General features: G+C 37.1%; 1 protein-coding gene across 4 annotated transcripts in view; it reads left to right on the top strand.

Moving 5' to 3' along the window:
- The window catches only part of SCAI (suppressor of cancer cell invasion), a 143,496-nt gene that overhangs the window by 104,773 nt on the left and 19,781 nt on the right, over positions 1 to 18,942 (top strand). For 3 of the 4 annotated variants that reach the window (XM_023628855.2, XM_023628854.2, XM_023628857.2), the window contains 6 exons: positions 780 to 881; positions 1,130 to 1,231; positions 1,971 to 2,049; positions 3,976 to 4,075; positions 5,810 to 5,891; positions 17,686 to 17,758. In XM_023628855.2, the coding sequence (XP_023484623.1) occupies positions 780 to 881; positions 1,130 to 1,231; positions 1,971 to 2,049; positions 3,976 to 4,075; positions 5,810 to 5,891; positions 17,686 to 17,758 (538 nt within the window). Of the gene's footprint in view, positions 1 to 779; positions 882 to 1,129; positions 1,232 to 1,970; positions 2,050 to 3,975; positions 4,076 to 5,809; positions 5,892 to 17,685; positions 17,759 to 18,477; positions 18,619 to 18,942 lie in introns of all 4 variants that reach the window. The other variant, XR_011432649.1, reaches the window with a different exon arrangement.

Raw genomic sequence — 18,942 nt, 5'->3', positions numbered from 1 at the left:
CAGGCAAAAAGTGGGGAGGAATTATTTTTAAGTACATTTGTCAAAAGCAAATTTCAGCTATTTTTTCATGACAGAACAGTCCCATATGATGAGGATTTAATGTACTGGAAATTATGGTATATTGGAAAAGTCACCAGAGAATACGTTTTTAATACGCATTATTTGCACAAATTTAAATTTTGGGTCCTTCCCTTACACCAATCATTTTTGTTAACTTTTTCTAGTTCTCCAATTTTTGCTTTTATAGCCATTAATTTGCAAATTTCTAAAATAAAACATTTTACTGTAAATTAAAATATTGCCTTCCTAAAGTTCTATAGAAGTATTATTCAGAGTAGAAAAGGATACTGTAGTATCATTCTATAGTGCCAAAACATAAGGGACAGGTTATAAAATGTAGGCCATAGCTGTTTTCAGCCTGGCTGTTCTGCCAAAAGTTAGCATATTTTATAGGACCTAATATAGATCTCTGTGTTTACATGACTACTTTTTGTTTGTAAAAATACCTGAGGAAATTGATAGATTGATAGATATATAGATAGATAACGTGATAAAGCAAATATAGAAAAATGTTAATGTTATAGGATCTAGATAATGAGCATACAAGTGTCACTGTATAATTCTTTCAATTTTCTGTCATTTGAAATTTTTCATAATAAAATACTGGAGAATAAAACACCCAGAGTCATAAAGTACACATGAATGTCAAGAGTAATAATACAATTAAAGACTTCAAGGTCTGAGTACCACGTTAACGGTCAGGTTTGTTTTCCTTGCAGGTTAAGTTCAGTGAACTAACTGTTGACATGTTCCGGATGTTACAAGCCCTGGAAAGGGAGCCAATGAATTTAGCTTCCCAGATGAATAAGCCAGGAATGCAGGTGATCTTCTTACATTTGCAGTTTTGCTAACACTCGTGCTGCTCCTGCTCCTCATGGAATGTATGGTTCAGCAAATGCCAGGAGTGCGAATGAAGAATTCTCTTGATGACACATAGGAGAAATAGATGAGTGTAACAGTAATGCTGAGCAAAAACAAGATATTTGATGAAGAGGATAGAAAAAATAAGCATTGATAATTCATCTGTCAAATACAGCTTGTGTGTCTTGTTTTCTGTGTGTAAATATAGGAATCAGCTGACAAGCCTACCAGACGAGAAAACCCCCACAAGTATCTGCTGTACAAACCAACCTTCAGCCAACTCTACACGTTCTTAGCAGCATCTTTTAAGGTATATATGACCCAGTACTTTTTACTGTATGGGGAAAGTGTGCCCTAAGTAGAATCTGAGAGTCACTCTTCTCTTCGAATATCTGAGTCAAGAATTTAGGTAAAACATGAAAACGAAAACTCCCTTTAGAATATCCTAATCATAGCTACTTTTGGAATGGAAATTGCTCGTGATGTTATGAATATTTCTTACCATTAATTAATGAGGATATTGACTATCATTCTCCTTCCTCCAGATTTTTATACTAAACTACTTTAGGCGTAACTACTTTAATGCAGAACTAAAAAACAGGAGCAGGTTGCATAAGCTTATAATATATGCAAACAGCTCTGGGGAACATTTTGGTCATCTGAAGGAGCTATGAGAAGTAGGGACTTCCTCCCAAAGTTTATACAGAGAAAGCCATGCATGGGACTTTGTCTTTTATACCTATAGTAAGGATCTTTACTGCTCCATTTCAAGTTATTCAGAGAACATTCTCTAAATGATGGGGGTTTTGAAGCAGAGAATGTCTTCAAAACTTTTGGCAATGGTTACAGATTATAGATTAGTAATGAATCTTTGCTGTGTAGACAGGTATAAGTTGGAACCAACAAGAGTGACTCTTCTCTTGGAGAAGACAATAATATGTTAAATTAGCTTCTTGTTTTTCCCACTACTTTGTAGTATCGTGAGCTTTAAGTAAAACTGTTATTTTCCCTGTTTGTTGTTTTGTATATGTGATTTTCTTCCATTTCAGGAGCTGCCTGCCAATAGTGTGCTTCTGATTTACCTGTCAGCCACTGGCGTTTTCCCCACAGGTCGTTCTGATAGTGAAGGTACAGTAAAGGAATGCTCCCCATTGTGAGCAGGGCTTGAATTCTCTTCATTTTCTACGAGACAGTGGCCCTTAGCCCACAGACCATCTCAAGCTTCTAGAAAGACTTCCAAATTAGAAACCTGGTCTATTTGTTGAATTGGCAATCTTGTAGATACCCCAGTCTGTTTTATTTGCTGAAATATTGTATGATGAAGTTCACAAATTATCAGCAAATTCACATCCTAAATGCGTACTTTACTGTCCAATTGGCCAAAATCACGTTATATATATGTGTGTATGTAACCAAGCCTAGTCATCAGCTTCACATCATTGACTTTTTCTGAGCTTTCACTGCATTAGGGAATCTGGTCAGCGGCTTCATTGGGGCTGAAAGTCTTTGTAGAAATCAGTGCAGTTTTATAACTGTGAAAGTTCAAGTCCTTGTCATGATTTTGTTTTCTGTCCTCTCTTTAGTTTTTATGGATTCAACCTGTAAAATATTGGGATGCTATTTCAGAATTTAAAAAACTGTCCAGAATATATGAAATTGATCAGAAGAGATGAGTAACTTGGATGTAAAATAAGGCAATTAAATCTTTGTTTGGACAAAAAAAAGTTTCTTAAACATCCTTAACATTTCCTCCTCATCTGTTTGTTGAAATCTGCATTCCTTTATACAGTGCATGTCCCTGCCATCTTCCTTGCATGACCTACAAATCCTCTTAAGTGTTCGAATGAAAACAACACAAAATAAATCTCAAAGTCTTTTCATTGAAGTGATTTTTTTAAGGGGTAAAATATAACACAACATTAAAAGTGATGCAAAATTGTGAAATCATGAACTTCTTTAATTTTTTTTGTAATAAAGTTAGTATTTTTATTTATAAATAATTATTTCCATGTCCTATAACATATATACTGTTGAATCATTTTGTGGGCCCCTGCTTAACTTACTGACCTCTTGTTTTACTTACTTTTTTCAAAGTACCGTAGTTACTGAGTGGTCCTTTGAGAGAGGTTATTCTTAACATCCTGCAGTTACTATTCCATGTAGATAAGAGTTGAACTAACTGATAAGTTACTTCAAAGGCTTACTTCAAAACCAGAACTGCAGTGGTTGATATGATAGTAATAATAATGGATTTTTTCACATATGAAATTTGGCAATTCTTTTAAGTTTTGGAAGTTTTTTCTTTCGAGTTTTTGTCAATGGTAATTTTTGAGTTCCACTGAAAATTTTCCCTGGATTTTACAATTAGTGGCTCACTTAAAATTATATTAAAGAAATTATTGGGGCTGGCTCAGTGGTGCAGTGGTTAAGTTCTCATGTTCTGCTTTGGCAGCCTGGGGTTCACTGGTTCTGATCCTGGATGCAGACCTATGCATCGCTTTTCAAGCCATGCTGTGGCAGGTGTCCCACATATAAAGTAGAGGAAGGTGGGCACGGATGCTAGCTCAGGGCCAGTGTTACTCAGCAAAAAAGAGGAGGATTGGCAGTGGGTATTAGCTCAGGGCTCATCTTCCTCAAGAAAAAAAAAAAGGAAAGAAGTTATGAGGACTTCATTCTGCAACTTTCTTAAATTTGTTAAACTTGAGATTTTAATTTTGCTTGAAATATAAAGATCATTTTGAACACCCTGGATCTCCATACCTTTTATTATCCAGAGTAATGGGATGCAGTAAATTCTTATTTCATTTCTCATTATATTCTGTTTGAAGAACTGATGAATAATTAAATGATTTTTTAAAATATTGAAACAGGCAACATGCTGAAGTCATTTAAATACTGCATTAAACTAGACTGTAAATTTTAAAGTAGTTAAAATGTTTTGTAATTGTCTTCCACTGCTATCAATGAGAGATTCACACAATACCTTTGTATTTGAATATCAGATCAATGTTACTCTCCAGTTGAAGTCTAGGATTCTTCCCTTTGTTTTTATAGGTCCTTATGATTTTGGAGGGGTACTTACTAATAGTAACCGGGATATTATAAATGGAGATGCCATCCATAAACGAAATCAATCCCACAAGGAAATGCACTGGTATGTATTCTGGTATCTCCTTCTATTGTTAAAATTATAGTTCTCTCCTAAAATATTAAGTGAAATGGGGACTTTTTTCCTGGTACTAAAAATGTTCCCTCAGACTACCATTGATAACACTTATTTGGATTCCAGCAATATTTCAGGCTCTGACTATACTAGGGAATTAGAATTTTGGGGGGCAAGCCTGGTGGTGCAGCGGTTAAGTGCGCACGTTCTGCTTTGGTGGCCCAGGGTTCGCCGGTTCAGATCCTGGGTGCGGACATGGCACCACTTGGCAAGCCATGCTGTGGTAGGCGTCCCACATATAAAATAGAGGAAGATGGGCACAGATGTTAGCTCAGGGCCAGTCTTCCTCAGCAAAAAGAGGAGGATTGGCAGCAGATGTTAGCTCAGGACTAATCTTCCTCAAAAAAATGAAAAGAATTTTTGGCTGATATTTATTTTTAAAATTTTCATCGAGTTTCTATTATATGTCAGATACCATTCAGTCACTGGGGATATGTCAGTAAAAATTACATTCAAGTTGCAGGAGACTGTAAATATATGCATAGATAAACAATATGTCAGGGCATGATACATGTTAACATCAGTACAAACTTTTCAATATAAGGTTCTGTCAGTTTGACAAAGTATAAATGAAGTTGGTTATATGATTTCAAGTAGATTTCATCCAGGACAGTTTGCTCTTTTTCTAAGTATAACTCACAAGTATAATTCACTGCTTGGGCCATTATTGGCTCTAGAATTTCTCTAGCTGAAACATAGCAGTCTGGTTATAAAGGAAACTGGATTGTTTGAAACTGCATTTCTAATAGCCCCTTACATAAAAATCAACTGTTCATCTTAAAGGAAATGGGGAAGGAAGGGCAGAGAGGGAGATGTTTCAAATTATATGTATAATAGTTAACGGTCCCCCAAGCCATATGTTGGTGCTGTCGTTGACCTTAGTTGTAAATGATTTGTATTAAGAAAGTTTGTATTTGAAATATATTTCAAGGTTTGATGACATTGCCTTTTGACACATGATTTTATATATTTATATTGACATTTCCATTAATATTTATACACACACACATTGTCCACTAAGCCATGGGAAGGAGCACGCCTACCGAAACTGTGACGTTCTTAAGCAGTGGCTCTCCAACGCGTGTTGCTGGACTTCAGTTCAGTAGATCTTCTGTGCGCCAGAGAATCCATGTTTAACAAGTACCCTGATGATTCTGATGCAGATGTCCAGAGGAGACATAAAGACCAGTAAAAAGGGAGCCCCTGCTTATTGTCTGCAATATTAAGATGTAGCTTGAAATATTAAAAATCTTTAAAATAGAGATAGATTTTGAAAGACTCATTCAAATACAAATCTGGTTGTGTTATTACATCGTATTTTCAAAACGTTCTTAGAAGGAGCTTTTAAATATTAAAGTACCTAAAAGCTGCCTTCTGAGATTTCCATTGGTATATTTACTTCATCTATAAATATGTAGACTTCTTTTTAGCTTGACTATTCTTGAATAATAATAATCTCTGAATATTTTTCCCAAATAAAACTGCTAAGTTGTCTATTCCAGTAAATGCAGTCATTTTTTTGTGTTTTGCTTAATTAATCTTTGTTTTTCTCTCAGTGCTATGATGGGAGGGAGATGTGAGCAGATCACACTGAAGAATAAGATTTCTGAGGCTTCGCGGGTATAGTTATACGATTATTCATTGTCGCTGTTGTTGCTTTCCCAGCCTTCACCCTGGAGACCTCTACCCTTTCACAAGGAAGCCCCTGTTCATCATTGTGGACTCCTCCAATAGCGTTGCGTATAAGGTGAGTTCCGTGAGCGCTGTTGCACGTTACACATTATGGCACCATCCTGAGGTAACCAATCTTAACATGTGCCTTTTATTTTGCTTTATTTTATTTAATTTTACAGTTTGTATTTAGTCTTTCTTTTCTTTTGAGGTTGTGCATGCTAGTCAGGATCTGGTGCTATGAATAGAAACAAGAAGAAAACGCATGAATGGACACTCAGTGGAAAATAATAAATCCTCCTGCAGGAAAAAAAAATTCAAGATTTCCAAGATCTCTGGTGGGAGGTTTATTTTTGTTATCTAACCCAGAATCATTTTCTTTTATAGAGGTAGACGTATATGGGCGAATTTTATTTTCCAGTTTTCAGACTCTTCCCCCTTCTACACACTGAGCTGCTATAGTTTAAGTTAAATTTCCATCCCATGTTATACAGTTACGGTCATTGAATATCGGCATAAATTGTTTTAGATGCACTTAATTTTTTTTTTAATCTGTGACAATAAGTAAAAAAAGATGGGCCCTGAATGCTGAAATAAGTAACAGGGATCTAACTTGAAAAGCCTTTGTTTTATAGTTTGCTATTGAAGCGGTGGTTTTCAATGATTGTACAAAGAATGCCAGCAGTGAAACACTTTGAAGTTGGAAATCACAATTCAAACTATAGGAACTTACAGGAAAATGAAAACAGAATCTTTGAAGTCCTTTGTATGTGGTTGGGAGATTTCATTAGTGAACAATGTGTTCAGAAACATGCTGAGATCTGCCACTTAAAACTGTTTCTGTTGTGAGTGTTCACATAATTAGATGGAGAAGCAAACATTAGTAGGTTTATTTCAAGAGAGTAATGGAAATATCTGGTAGCCAAGAGAGCTGACCCCAAGCATATGTTTCCCATCTAATTTTCATGTTTGGTTTCACTTGTTAAAGTCTGAATTCCAAGAGCATTTAACCCACCCTAAATTTTTCAGCTTATTTCCTGCTACCCATTTTGTCAAGTTTAAGATTACAACTTTTGTTTTTAGGAAAACTAGCTGCGTACTTTCTTAAATTATGTGTGTGATTTTAATCTTTTTGAGGGGGCGGGAGGCTGCTGACGGAAAAGGTTTATTGGCTACCTCAGTTAAACTTGTAAAACCAGAAGAGTCCAGGCATTTTGTATCTTCACAGAATCCGAAAGAAGCATTCTGTCGTTGTCCATGGAGCTGAATCACTTGCTACAGTTTGTGGCAGAATTTGTTGACACGCCAGGTCAAGTGTATTGCTTAATAGAATCTAGCATGCATTTAGAATATTTTAGCCATCTGTTAATTTCTCTCAATTTAATTGGACATTATTTGATACTAGCTTTTATAATCTCAAGAATACCGTTCATTGTATGTGCCTGCTATTTCCAGAGTGCTATTTAGAATGAGTGTTGGATGCTGATTTTAAAAAACGCCATATGCATAATTGGAAATGTATTTACTTAGTTACGTATCAGAATTTAATTCTAGATTTCAATATTCTGACACCCAGGATAACAGTGGAATAGAAGGGTTTTTTTGTTTGTTTGCTTTTGATGGCACATGCAGTATCATCCCCCTAAAAAATTAAATTATCCAGAACATACTGATCTTCAGAAATGAAATGGGGAGCCTGTATGCAATGGGCAAATCAGAGTATGGCACAGACTAGTTTGGTCTTTGTAAAAATTAGTACTATTTAATGCCTCTAAATCAAATATGCAGTTCTCTGTGTTAACATATGAAGGTGTGTGATATTTTCTTTTCCCACAAAGCATGTGTAAAAAGTCTTAAATTACCATTTTGCAAGTTTCTAATGAAAAAGGAGAACTGGGCATCTGATGTATTATTTCTTGAGCACCTACTTTGTTTCATGTGTATGTTTTATGAACATATATGTGTTTTCTAAATGTTGCTTCATTTAGATGCAAGTAACCATGCATATAGTTTAAAACTGTAGTTCTCAGCTCTTTCTCTGCATCAGAAACATTCAGAGACCTTTTCAAAACCGCTTGTACCTGGGCCCCAACTCTGGCGATTCTGACGCGCTTGACCTGGAATGAGTGTCAGGTTAGCAGTATAATTACAGTGTGCTGTCAGGGTGAGAGCCGCTCGGTCAACAGGTTCCACCCAGTGTTACTAAAACAGCAGGCTCCTGCTCTCTTGCCTGACTCCTGTTTGCCTCTTCCCAGAGGCCACCATTTACATATTTTTTAGCTGATTTTTTTGGTATTTAACCACCATTTTTCTAAACAACATACTGGTATTGATATTTCTTGATGCTTCAGTTTTAGCCATTATGTATTGATTTTTCATTATGGAAGAGAAATTCAGCTCTCTTCCCTCTTCCTATCCCCAACTCAGAATTATATCTTTTACATCCTTTTATCCACACAATAGACTTAGATCATAATTTTGATTCACTGAATATTTAGTGCTATTATTAGGACTATAAAATGCTTTTAACAGCTAAGCCACATAGTAACCTTTTTCTCCTAGTTCTATGCAACTTTCTCCTTTTCCTGGAGCAGGTGATTGTCTATCTTTGTTCCCTTGTTTTCTTCTGAGCTTATTACTGGTTCAACCCCAGTCTCCTCAGTAACTGTCTAAATCTTCTTTCAGGTTGTTCAGGTGCGTCAGTCTCTTAATTTTATCTGCTTAATGAGTTATCTCCCAGAGCCACTGCACTGGTGCCCTCTCCACATGCTACACACCTCTCATGCCAGAATCTCTTTCATTATTGTCTTGGGAATTCTTCACTTCTCTTTTGTGTTGGAGCCCGTTCCCTGAATCCTGTGTCTTCCTCTTGGACACTCTTCATTTATTCTCTTATTTTGGTTTATTCTCTCATTTTGGTGTAGTATCTGCTGTAGTAGCTTCCTGGGAAAGGGTGAATGTGAAGTTAAATATTTGAGGTCTTGCACGTCTGCAGATGTCTTTAATTTACCCCCACACTTTAATGATGGTTTTGGTATAGATTAGAAATTATTTCCCTTCAGAATTTGGAAGGCACTGTTTTGCATTGCTTTCTAGCTTCCAGTATTTCTTCAGAGGTACAAAGCATTCTAATTCTGGATTCTTTTATGTGACCTGTTTTCAGTCTTTGGAAGGTTATAGAATCCTCTCTGTGTCCCCAGTGTTTTTCAGCTACTTAACAGTGTGCCCTGGTCTGGGTCTGCTCTTAACCATGGTGCTTGGTGTGTGCTTGGCGAGTCCTTTCAGTCTGGAGACTCTGCCCGTTTTCCTGAGCTGTTCCGTTGATTTCCTCCTCCGTCTTCTCTGTTCTGTCTTTTGAGAATTTTTGCCGTTTATCCAGCGGACCTCCTGGTCTAGTCCTCTGGTTTTCTTGCCCTTTACTTTTCACCTTCTGGTCTTTTTGTTATTTAGGAAATTCCCTTACATTTGTCTTCTAACCCTTTTATTGAGATTTTTTATTTGTTCTCTAGATGTTTCTTTCATAAAGATGTAGATGTACATGTGTGTATAAAACTTACATACATATACATATGTAGTTATCTTGGTTTTTTTATTGCAGTAACATTGGTTTATAACATTATATAAATTTCAGGTGTACATTGCTGTGTAACTTGGTTTTTATCCTAGGTGAAATATCTTCTCTTACCTTTGAGAATATGAGTGATCATTTTTAAAATTCTCCCTGAATGGTACCTGTTTCCTCCATGTTGATTTTTTCTATTTTTGCCTGTATGTTTCTTATTAGAGACTTTCCTCAGAGTATCATAATTTTTGCTCATCTGCTCAGATTTAAGAGTGGAAGCTAGCAAAATGATCAGAATCTCCGAGGTTGTGGATAGGGCTTGTCACACTGAGCTGCTCAGCGTGACAGTCTTGCTGGGCCATTTTGTTCAGTAATCTCTGATGTTGGTATCGTGGTCTGGTCATAGTCACCAGAGCTGACTCAACCATTCTCCCTGGGATGTAATGGTCTGACTCTCAGTATTATACTGTTTTCTCTAAAGTCTGTGTGTGTTTTTATTTGTATATACATGTATCGTTATGTCCCAAGTGCCTCACACTTAAAAGATTCTTAATAAAATATGTGGAATGGTTAAATGAAGATAGGCACTATTATCCTTATTTTATAGTTGAGGAAACTGCCTATGGAGGTCGAGTATCTTGCCTAATTGGTTCCAGCAGTCTTTCTCATTCCAAAGCCCAAGGTTTTTCCGCACTAGGAAAAGAGGAGCTTTGCGTGCTAGTCTAAGCCTCATTCCAGAGGAGAGTGATTGAAATGCCAAGATCTGTGTCACGAGTGTGGTCCACATTTGGCTTTCAGATTTCCATCAGGGAATAAGCAGGTTGAAGTGGCTTTGTCTGTAGTGATGTCGTACTAGTGGGAGTAAGAAAAATCCCCTAGTCGTTCTGCGATACTTCATCGTGCTTTCTTTTCTTTGGAAGAAGAAAATACTTTGAGTATTTAAATATCTATGACAGAGCTGGATCCCTGCCAGTGAACATGACTTACGCATTTCTCAAAAGAGTCGTATTTATCTAAACAGCCTCGTCCTGAAGTATTTGACTTTAGGCTGCACATTGCTGCGGTCTGTTAAGGCATTCACCTTCATGACAAGGTTACGTAAGAGCTCTTCTGCCAGTTAGCCTCACTCATTCCATTTCTTTCTTGCTACTTTGAAAGACCGTCTTTTTGTTTTTGGCGTTCTGCAATTATACTCTCATACCTCTAGGTTTTGTTTCCTTACATTTAACCTGTTGGGATTAGGTTGGAATTTTTCATTATTGCTGGAAAATTCTCAGCCACTATCTCTTCAGCCGTTGGCTGCACCCCAGCCTCCCTCTCAGCTCCTTCTGGAAGTCTGGTTATGTATATACTTAACATCTCTGACCTCTCTTCTGTTTTTTCTCTTTTTGAGATTTGGATAATTTCTTCTGCTCTATCTTTCAGGTCACAAGTTTTTTCTTTAGCTGTGACTAACTTGCTATTAAATTCATTTATTGAGTTTTATGTTGGCTGTGGCATTTTTCACTTCTAGAAGTTCTGTGTGGTTCTTTTTAAAATAATCCATTGTCCTATTTTCTATTTTCAAGTTTGTTCTTTATTTCTTTAAACTTAATAAGCATACTTATTATTTTTTATCTGTCTGATAATTCTTAGGCTGGAAACCTGGTTTTACTGCTTAAAGATACCCTTTGCTATTTTTGTATCCTTGTATGTTTGATTATCTTTGACTAGTTTCTCCTCGTTATCCTTGAAGTTGTTTGTAAGAGATTCACTAAGCCCTAGAATGAAAGTGCTTTCATCCACAGAGGCTCTGCATTTGCTTCTGCTGGACACCTGGGGGCACCGCCATTTCAGGACCATGTTTTAGGGATTATGTAGGTGGTATGAATTTGGGGTACAAACATGCACAAGGGGTGGCTTATAGTTAGAACCCTCAGGAACTGTTTGCTGGTTTTGTTTCGCTGTCTCTGCTCAGCATCAAGCAAATGTCCCTTGCGGCCCCTGAGGGAATGGGCGTGGAGGGGAGGAAGCTGTGAAGTTGGGTTTGGTTCATCCTTACACTCTACTGGTAGCCCTGTGGGATTCCAATTTACCAGGGGCAGTTTTCCTTAGACCCTTATCTTAGGCAGACACTGAACTCTGATTTCTGTCCCCTTCTCCTGGATAAGGTCTTTAAAACCTAAATTCATGTTGCTCCATTTCCTCAGGGCAAAAGAAGTCAGGAGTCAGTTTATGTTCTCAGTCCTGTGTGTTGGTTTTTCCTCATCTCTCTGACCTCCTATGGCTGGAGTGCCCTGGGCTCAACCCTTCCTTTTCTTTTCCAGCTACAACTGAATCCCTTTGTGCCCTACTGTAGTTTCATGACTATCATGAAAGTTTAATTACTATCTCTGTGTTGACAATTTCCAAATTTATGTCTCAATCCCAGACCTCTCTCTGCTACTCCACACTCAAATATAATCTGCCTATTCCACATCTGTAATTGGTAATTCTAATAGAGATTGCAAAGTTAGCATGCCCAAGACAGAATTCCTAGACTTCTTCCACCTCCGGCTTTCCCCGTTTCAGTTAATGGCCATTATCCTTTCGTAGTTGCCCCAGAAGAGATCCTTGGTTTCATACTTGACTCCTCTTTCCCTCACACCTCACATCCATTTCCGGAAATCCTCTTGGTTATAACTAATAGATCCAGAATCTTACCACCTCCACTGCCATCACCCTGGTCCATGCCGCCTCGTCTCTCACCTGAATGGTTGCGGTACCTTCCTAACTAGTCTTCCTCCTGCTCTCACTCCCCACAGAGTGTGCCTGTAAGTCAGATCATGTCACTTCTCTACTCAAAATCTCCACAGTTTCCTTATCTCACTCTGAGTAAAGGCTTTATCTGCCCTCATACACCTCCTCCCTCCCCTCAAATGCATCGCTAATCTTCTCTCTTGCCAGTCTCTCTGTCAGTCAGTTCTATTCAGCCACATTGATCTTGCTGTTCCTCAGATGTACCTGGTAGTCTTCTGCTTAGCATATTTGTATTCTGTTCTCCCTGCCTTGAATCCTCTTCCAAAGATACCCACATTGTTCTTCAGGTGTTTGATCAACTGAAGCCTCTTGGTAGGCTCTTCCCTCATTGCCCTATTTAAAACTAGATGCCTCTCCAGCACTCTTTATCTACCTTTATTACTTTATTTTTCTTAATAGTCTATAGTTAGCTTCTGTATAGTTCCATGTGCTGTTCTAAGTACTTTGCAAGTACTTAATCACATATTTAATCCTCTCACAACTCAATATGTTACTTTTATTATCCCCATTTTACTGATAAGAAAACCAAGGCACAAAAAATTTAAGTAATTTGTCCAGGGTCACACACACACCTGGTAGGTGGCTGAGTTGGGAATTAAACACAATCTCATTGTAAAGTCTGTGCTGCTAACCATACTTTATGCTGTGTTTCCATATGCAGCATTTGTCACTTTTTATGGTATTATATTACTTCCTTACTTTGTTCACTGTGGGTCTCTACCTGTCACTTCTGTCCCCATCTAAATGTCAGCTCCAGGAAGACAGAGTTTTTTCTTTTATCTGTTTTGTTTACTGCTGTATCCCTGGTACCTGGAACAACGTCTAGTCTCTAGGTTCAATGAGTATTTATTGAAGAAAAGGACATTATGTACTGCTTTAGAGTGGTAAGATGTTTGAAAGTCTCAGTTAGATAGATAATTTCGTGGGAGAAAAAAATCTAATGGCCATAAGAAGGAGATCTGAAGAGCCCAATCATACGATATGAAATAGAAGAAAATGATCAAAGTAATCTCCTCTTCCCCACAAGAATGGCTCCAGCCTTTCTGGGTTTCCCAGTAAATACTTGGAAACTTTTAGAGTCAAGTACACAATTCCAGAGCAATGAAAAAGATCAGAACTATCCAGTTCATTCTATAGCAATTAGGCCACAAGACACTTGTATGACCTTGAGCATGTCTGGTCTTTTCTGAGCCTCTTTTTTCCTTTTCCGTAAAGTAAGTTGGCAATACTGAGCCCATAGGATTGTTAAGATTACAGGTTAGGATCTAAGAAGCCAGGATAGTCCCTAGAAAGTAGTTAGCGCTCAGTAAATGATAGGAGTTATTATGATAGTGACACTATTTCAAGACAAAAATAGCACACCAAAGAAAACTTTACTCCAGATTAGTTTATAATTGTAGATTAGAAAAATTTAAATAAAATACTAGTAAAATAGACCTATTGGTAGAATAATCTACCAAAAGAGTTTCCCTGAATCATGCATGAAGGTTAAATCAATCAATATTGAAAATCAATCAATATTGTATACTATGTCAATAGGATAAATAAGAAAATCACATGCTTATCTTGATGGTCATTTTGTAAAATCTAATAAAATTCATTACTAATTCTTAACAGAAAAAAAGCTCAGCCTGTGATAAAGAGCTTCTGTGTTAAGTAGCCAACTTTGTACTTAGAGAAACACTAAAAGTACTTTTTTTGTTTGTTTGTTTGTTTTTTAAAGATTTTATTTTTTTCCTTTTTCTCCCCAAAGCCCCCCAGTACCTAGTTGTATATTCTTTGTTGTGGGTCCTTTTTAGTTGTGGCATGTGGGACGCTGCCTCAGCGTGGTTTGATGAGCAGTGCATGTCCGCGCCCAGGATTCGAACCAACGAAACACTGGGCCGCCTGCAGCGGAGCGTGCGAACTTAACCACTTGGCCACGGGGCCAGCCCCACAATAAAAGTATTCTTAATTAAAATAACCAAGAAAAAGAGGCTGCCTGCTGTTGTCATTGTGATTATTCTTGTTTTAGTCTTGACCAGAATTTTGTAACATTCTCCAAATGCAACAATAAAAAAGGGTTGTCCAGACTAGGAAGTGGTGTAAATATTGGAAAGAGAGAGATAAAAATATTGTAGATGATATGATTTTATATTTAGAAAATCAAAAGTAATCACAGAAAAACTAATAATATGAATACAAATTCAGCAAAGTAGTTAGATATGGGGTGAATATATAAAAATCTGTAACAATCTTATATATGAGGTATAACAAGTTAAAATATCTTCGCTTTATGTTCCATTTACATACATTTGCCTTCATTTTTCCTAAACATAATAGCATTGAATCATAATCTACATATGGGGGCAATTATGAGACATTTCCAAAAACTTGGCAAATAAAGAAAATAAGATTATCCTATGGGAGTTAAACTATAAAATTAATTACTGAATGGGTCACAACAGAGACATGTGAAGCATCCTAAAAGAAACTATTTCTCAGGCCTAAAATTTAAATATAATCTGATAGAAGGGAAGCAGAGGTCCCCAAGATCACCCCCAAGTTCAGTGATTAACTAGGAAGGCTCATAATTCTCAGCATACAGGCATATTCACTACTAAGAATTATTACAGTAAAAGTATACAGAGCAAAATCAGCAAAGGAAAAAGGCACATGGGGTGAAGTCCAGAGGAGAGCGGGTGCAGACTTTCAAGAGTCTCTCCCAGTGAACCTGCACAGGATGAACTTAATTCCCCCAGTAACAAGTGAGACACGAATGAAATGTCTGCCAGGGAAGCTCACTAGGGACTCAGTGCCCAGGGTTTTTACTGGGGACTGATCACGCCTACATCCTCTGCCTGGCGCATACCAAAATGCCGTTCTCCTGGAAGGAAAGCAGGTGTTTAGCATAAACCATCTTGTTTGCACAGTCTAGGCAACATGAGCCACTCTTACCAGTTCTGCTAATGGTGGGAACCCTCCCCAAATCAATTCTCAGAAGCCAGCTAAGGGCCAGCCTTGTAAGCAAGCCTTTCAAAGAATAGTGGACCTGTTATACTAACTCTTTCTAAATAGTATTAAAAAAGAGAGAGAAAGAGAGGTTGGTCAGCAAGGGAAGCAAAGAAGGAGGAGACCTTGGGACATAAATAACAGTGATGTCCATTATAGCACTCTCCAAGAGCTGAGCGTCACGGCAGGGATCCAGAAGGCATCTCTGCGGGATGGGAGAACACCTCCAGCTGCCTTATCTGAAGCATGCTCTTTAGTATCATTCAACTTACTCCCTTTGTTTTGATTACAAGAAATTTCTAATTTATCTTAATTATTTGTTTAATTTTTTGTATTGATATTATATTTAAAAATCAAAAATGCATATTGTGAAATCTCTTCATCCTTCCAGTCCCAATTCGCTCAGGTACTCTCTGTCCGTATACGTAATCACTGTTGTCTGTTCCTTGTTTATCCTTCTATAGATTATTTAAAAATGCATATATGAGCCAAAACAAATATATAGTCTCTAGTCTTCTTAACTATATAAATAGTAGTAGCATGCTACGCACACTGTTCTGTATCTTACTTTTTTTTCGCTTAATAAGAAATGTTGGTGGTCTTTCCATATCCATTCGTAAATAACTTCCTCATTCTTTTTTTTAATAGCTGCATAGTATTCCATTGTATGCCTGTGCCATAATTTATTCTGCCAATCCCTTATTGCTGATCATTGGTTGTTTCCAGTCCTTTACTGTTACTAATAATGCAAAAGGAATAACTTTGGACTTATGTTATTTAACAGGTTTGAGGGTATATCTGTGGGGCAAATTCCTAGTTGTGGAATTGCTGTTGTTAATGGAATATGCATTGAGATTTAATAGATAATGCCAAAATGTCTTCTAAAGAGTTTGTACGAGCGTTTACTCCTACTCTCTAGATATGAGTGTTTGTTTCCCCATGTTTTTGCCAATGGTGTATATACTCAAACTTTTGGAAATTTTGCTGAACTGATAGGTTTAAACATGGTATTTTGGTGTAGCTTTGATTTTATTTCTCTTATTATCAGTAAAGTTGAGCATCTTTTCATGTATTTGAGCCAATTATGTTCCCTTTTCTGTGAATTCCCCTGTTATCTTTCACTCATTTCTCTGTTAGGTGACTGGTCTTTTTCTTATTAATTTGGAGAATCTCTTTCTATACTAAGGATATTAATCCTTTGTAATATGAGCTGCAAATATTTTCCCCAGTTCATCATTTAGCTTTTGATTTAGTTTGTGCTATATTTTATTTACTATGCCTAAGCCTTTGATTTTTGTAACTGGGTTTATTAATCCTAATCATAATAGTTAGGAAGATCTCCTTGGTTACAAAAATAACCTTTATTTTCTTTCGGCACTTTTATTGTTTAATTTTTTTACACAAATCTTTTATATATTGGGTATTTATCCTAGTGAATGGTATGAGGTATGGATCCAACTTTTTTTTCTAGATTGCTATCCAGTTTTTCCCACCAATTTGAACTGTCATCTTTGCATATATACTCAAGTCCTATCTGCTTCGGGGTCTAATTCTAGACTCTTCATTCTCTTCCATTGATCTTCCGCCTCCTCAGTGCCACACATTTTTAATCACTGAGGCTGTAAAGTCTGTCTTAATATCTGATGAGTCTAGTTCCCCTTCTTTGCTCTTCTTTTTCAGGGTTTTCCTGGCCAATCTACTTTTTCCATATGAACTTTAGAATTATTTTTTTCAGTTGCAGGGAAGAGCCTGTGGCCATTTTTATTGAGGTTGCTTTACATTTTAATAAACGGATGTAACGATATCTTTCAAATGGGCTCCTAAGAACATAGTATATTTTTCCGTTTGCTCAAGTCTTCATTTTTATCATTCAGAAGTGTTTTTAAGTTATTTTTGCTTTTTTTTCACTTCTTATTAAGTTTACTCCCAGGAGTTTTATCTTTCTTGTTGTCTTACCAGTTTGTGATTCTTGCTTCCTATGTAGATCTGCATTTGGGGAAAGGATATCCTTATCATGCAAAGGGTATTCTGGTTTGACTGTCAGTTTAATTCTCACTGTAAATGAAGGCATTGGCATTCTAGATTTATATGTCACTGCATGTGAGCAGTTAATATGATCCACAATGAGAGATTAATCCAATCTTCACATACAAGTAAGTCAGGTTCCAGAGCCTATGAGACTGAGAGCCAGATCCTAGATCTTGGAAAATTCACCCTTGTAAATACTAGTCTATGTTGCCCAATGGGGTGGCCTCTTGGTAGACAGCCAGGTGACCTCTCCCTGTGACACTGCAACCGTGTATATGCCTTTATTTAAAAAAGCAATAATTCACTTGGCAAACTTCACTATTTTAAGAAAGCCTCTTACACATGGTAGTTAGATATGAATGGCAGTCTCTTCAGCTGTTGCAGATGTTTCTGCATCCGTTTGTGAGTATAAGGGCCCATTTTATACACTAATGATGTGCTTTGGGAAATTAGTGAGTAACTATCTTTGGTCAAATCTTTAATGAAAGTTTTAAATTCTTATATATTACAGAATTTCACAAACTTATTTGGACAGCCACTAGTCTGCTTGCTTTCTCCTACAGCATATCCAAAAGCTTTACAAGGTATGTTCTGTTATTACCTGTTACATCTGTAGGTTGTAAATAAACACTGTCTACATTTTGAATAATATTGATCTTTGTCTCCCCAACTCATAATGATCACATGTGGATTTATAGTGTTTAATGTGGCAGCTGTCAATCTGAAATAAACCCATAAGTCTTGCCAACATCCAGACTTGTTTAATATGCTACCATTGGGCCTTGAGATAATTCTAAAAGAAGTAATAAATCATCCCTGAGAAAGGGGCGGTTTTGGTCCCTTGCTGTTGGGGAACTCACGATTTGTGAACGTGTTTTGCAGATGTTTGTTTTGGTGTGCTCATCATCATCTGTGTAGCGTGATTTCCTATATCTCTGGCTACATATTTTAGGCATCTTTTAAGAGTGTAAGATTTCTGGTCTAGAAAATGTTTCAGCCTATATCTAAGAGTTAGATAACCTGGCACAACTTAAAGGGTTTCTTTTATGCACATTGTTAGCTTATATTTTTTAAATAAAAGAAACTCTTCTCAGTGGGCCAGAGAGACAGGTCAGTGTTTGGGCCATTTCTCAGATGGCTGAGAAATGAAAGACTTTTTGTCTTGAGTAATTTGTCCTTAATAAGCAACACATAAGACCTGATTCTAACCCGCAGTCATTAAGTTAGGTGAAATACTAAACAAACCTTGACGCTGTTTTGGCAGTCCTTGTCACTGTTTCACTATCTCCCTGACTGTGAATAGTGCGGTGTCTCTATGGGAGATGGCATTTTACTGCTACTCCCCAGCCAGAAGTCCTGTCTGCTGACATAGTTTGACACAGGAAGTGATGGTCAGCATTCGAATGCCTGACAGAAGCTGGAGGCTTTTCACCGTTGTTTTAAGGTAAGTTCTGCTATCTAACAGGGAAAAACATGTAGAAATATTAAGTTCATGTATCCAACAGTCAAATTACTAAGGGATAGAACTTACCTTCAAACAACGGTAAAATTCTCCTGCTTTGAGGACTTTGTTAACCTGTTTCTTATTATTTCTAGAGAAATGTAACCCCTTCCAATTACCTGAGAGTACTTTTTTGCTATCCGTTTGTCCCTTCAAGATGCAGCTTTATTTAAAATTGCATGGTCTAATTGATTAATAGACCCGTTAAAGGCTTTAGTGAGTAGAGAGTAAAAACACAGACTCTGGAGGCAAACTGATTGAATTTGA

This window comes from Equus caballus, chromosome 25 (assembly GCF_041296265.1).
Source record: "Equus caballus isolate H_3958 breed thoroughbred chromosome 25, TB-T2T, whole genome shotgun sequence".
Taxonomy (NCBI): domain Eukaryota; kingdom Metazoa; phylum Chordata; class Mammalia; order Perissodactyla; family Equidae; genus Equus; species Equus caballus.
Note: the sequence above shows the minus strand (reverse complement) of the source record. Positions and strands in the feature narration are given on the sequence as shown.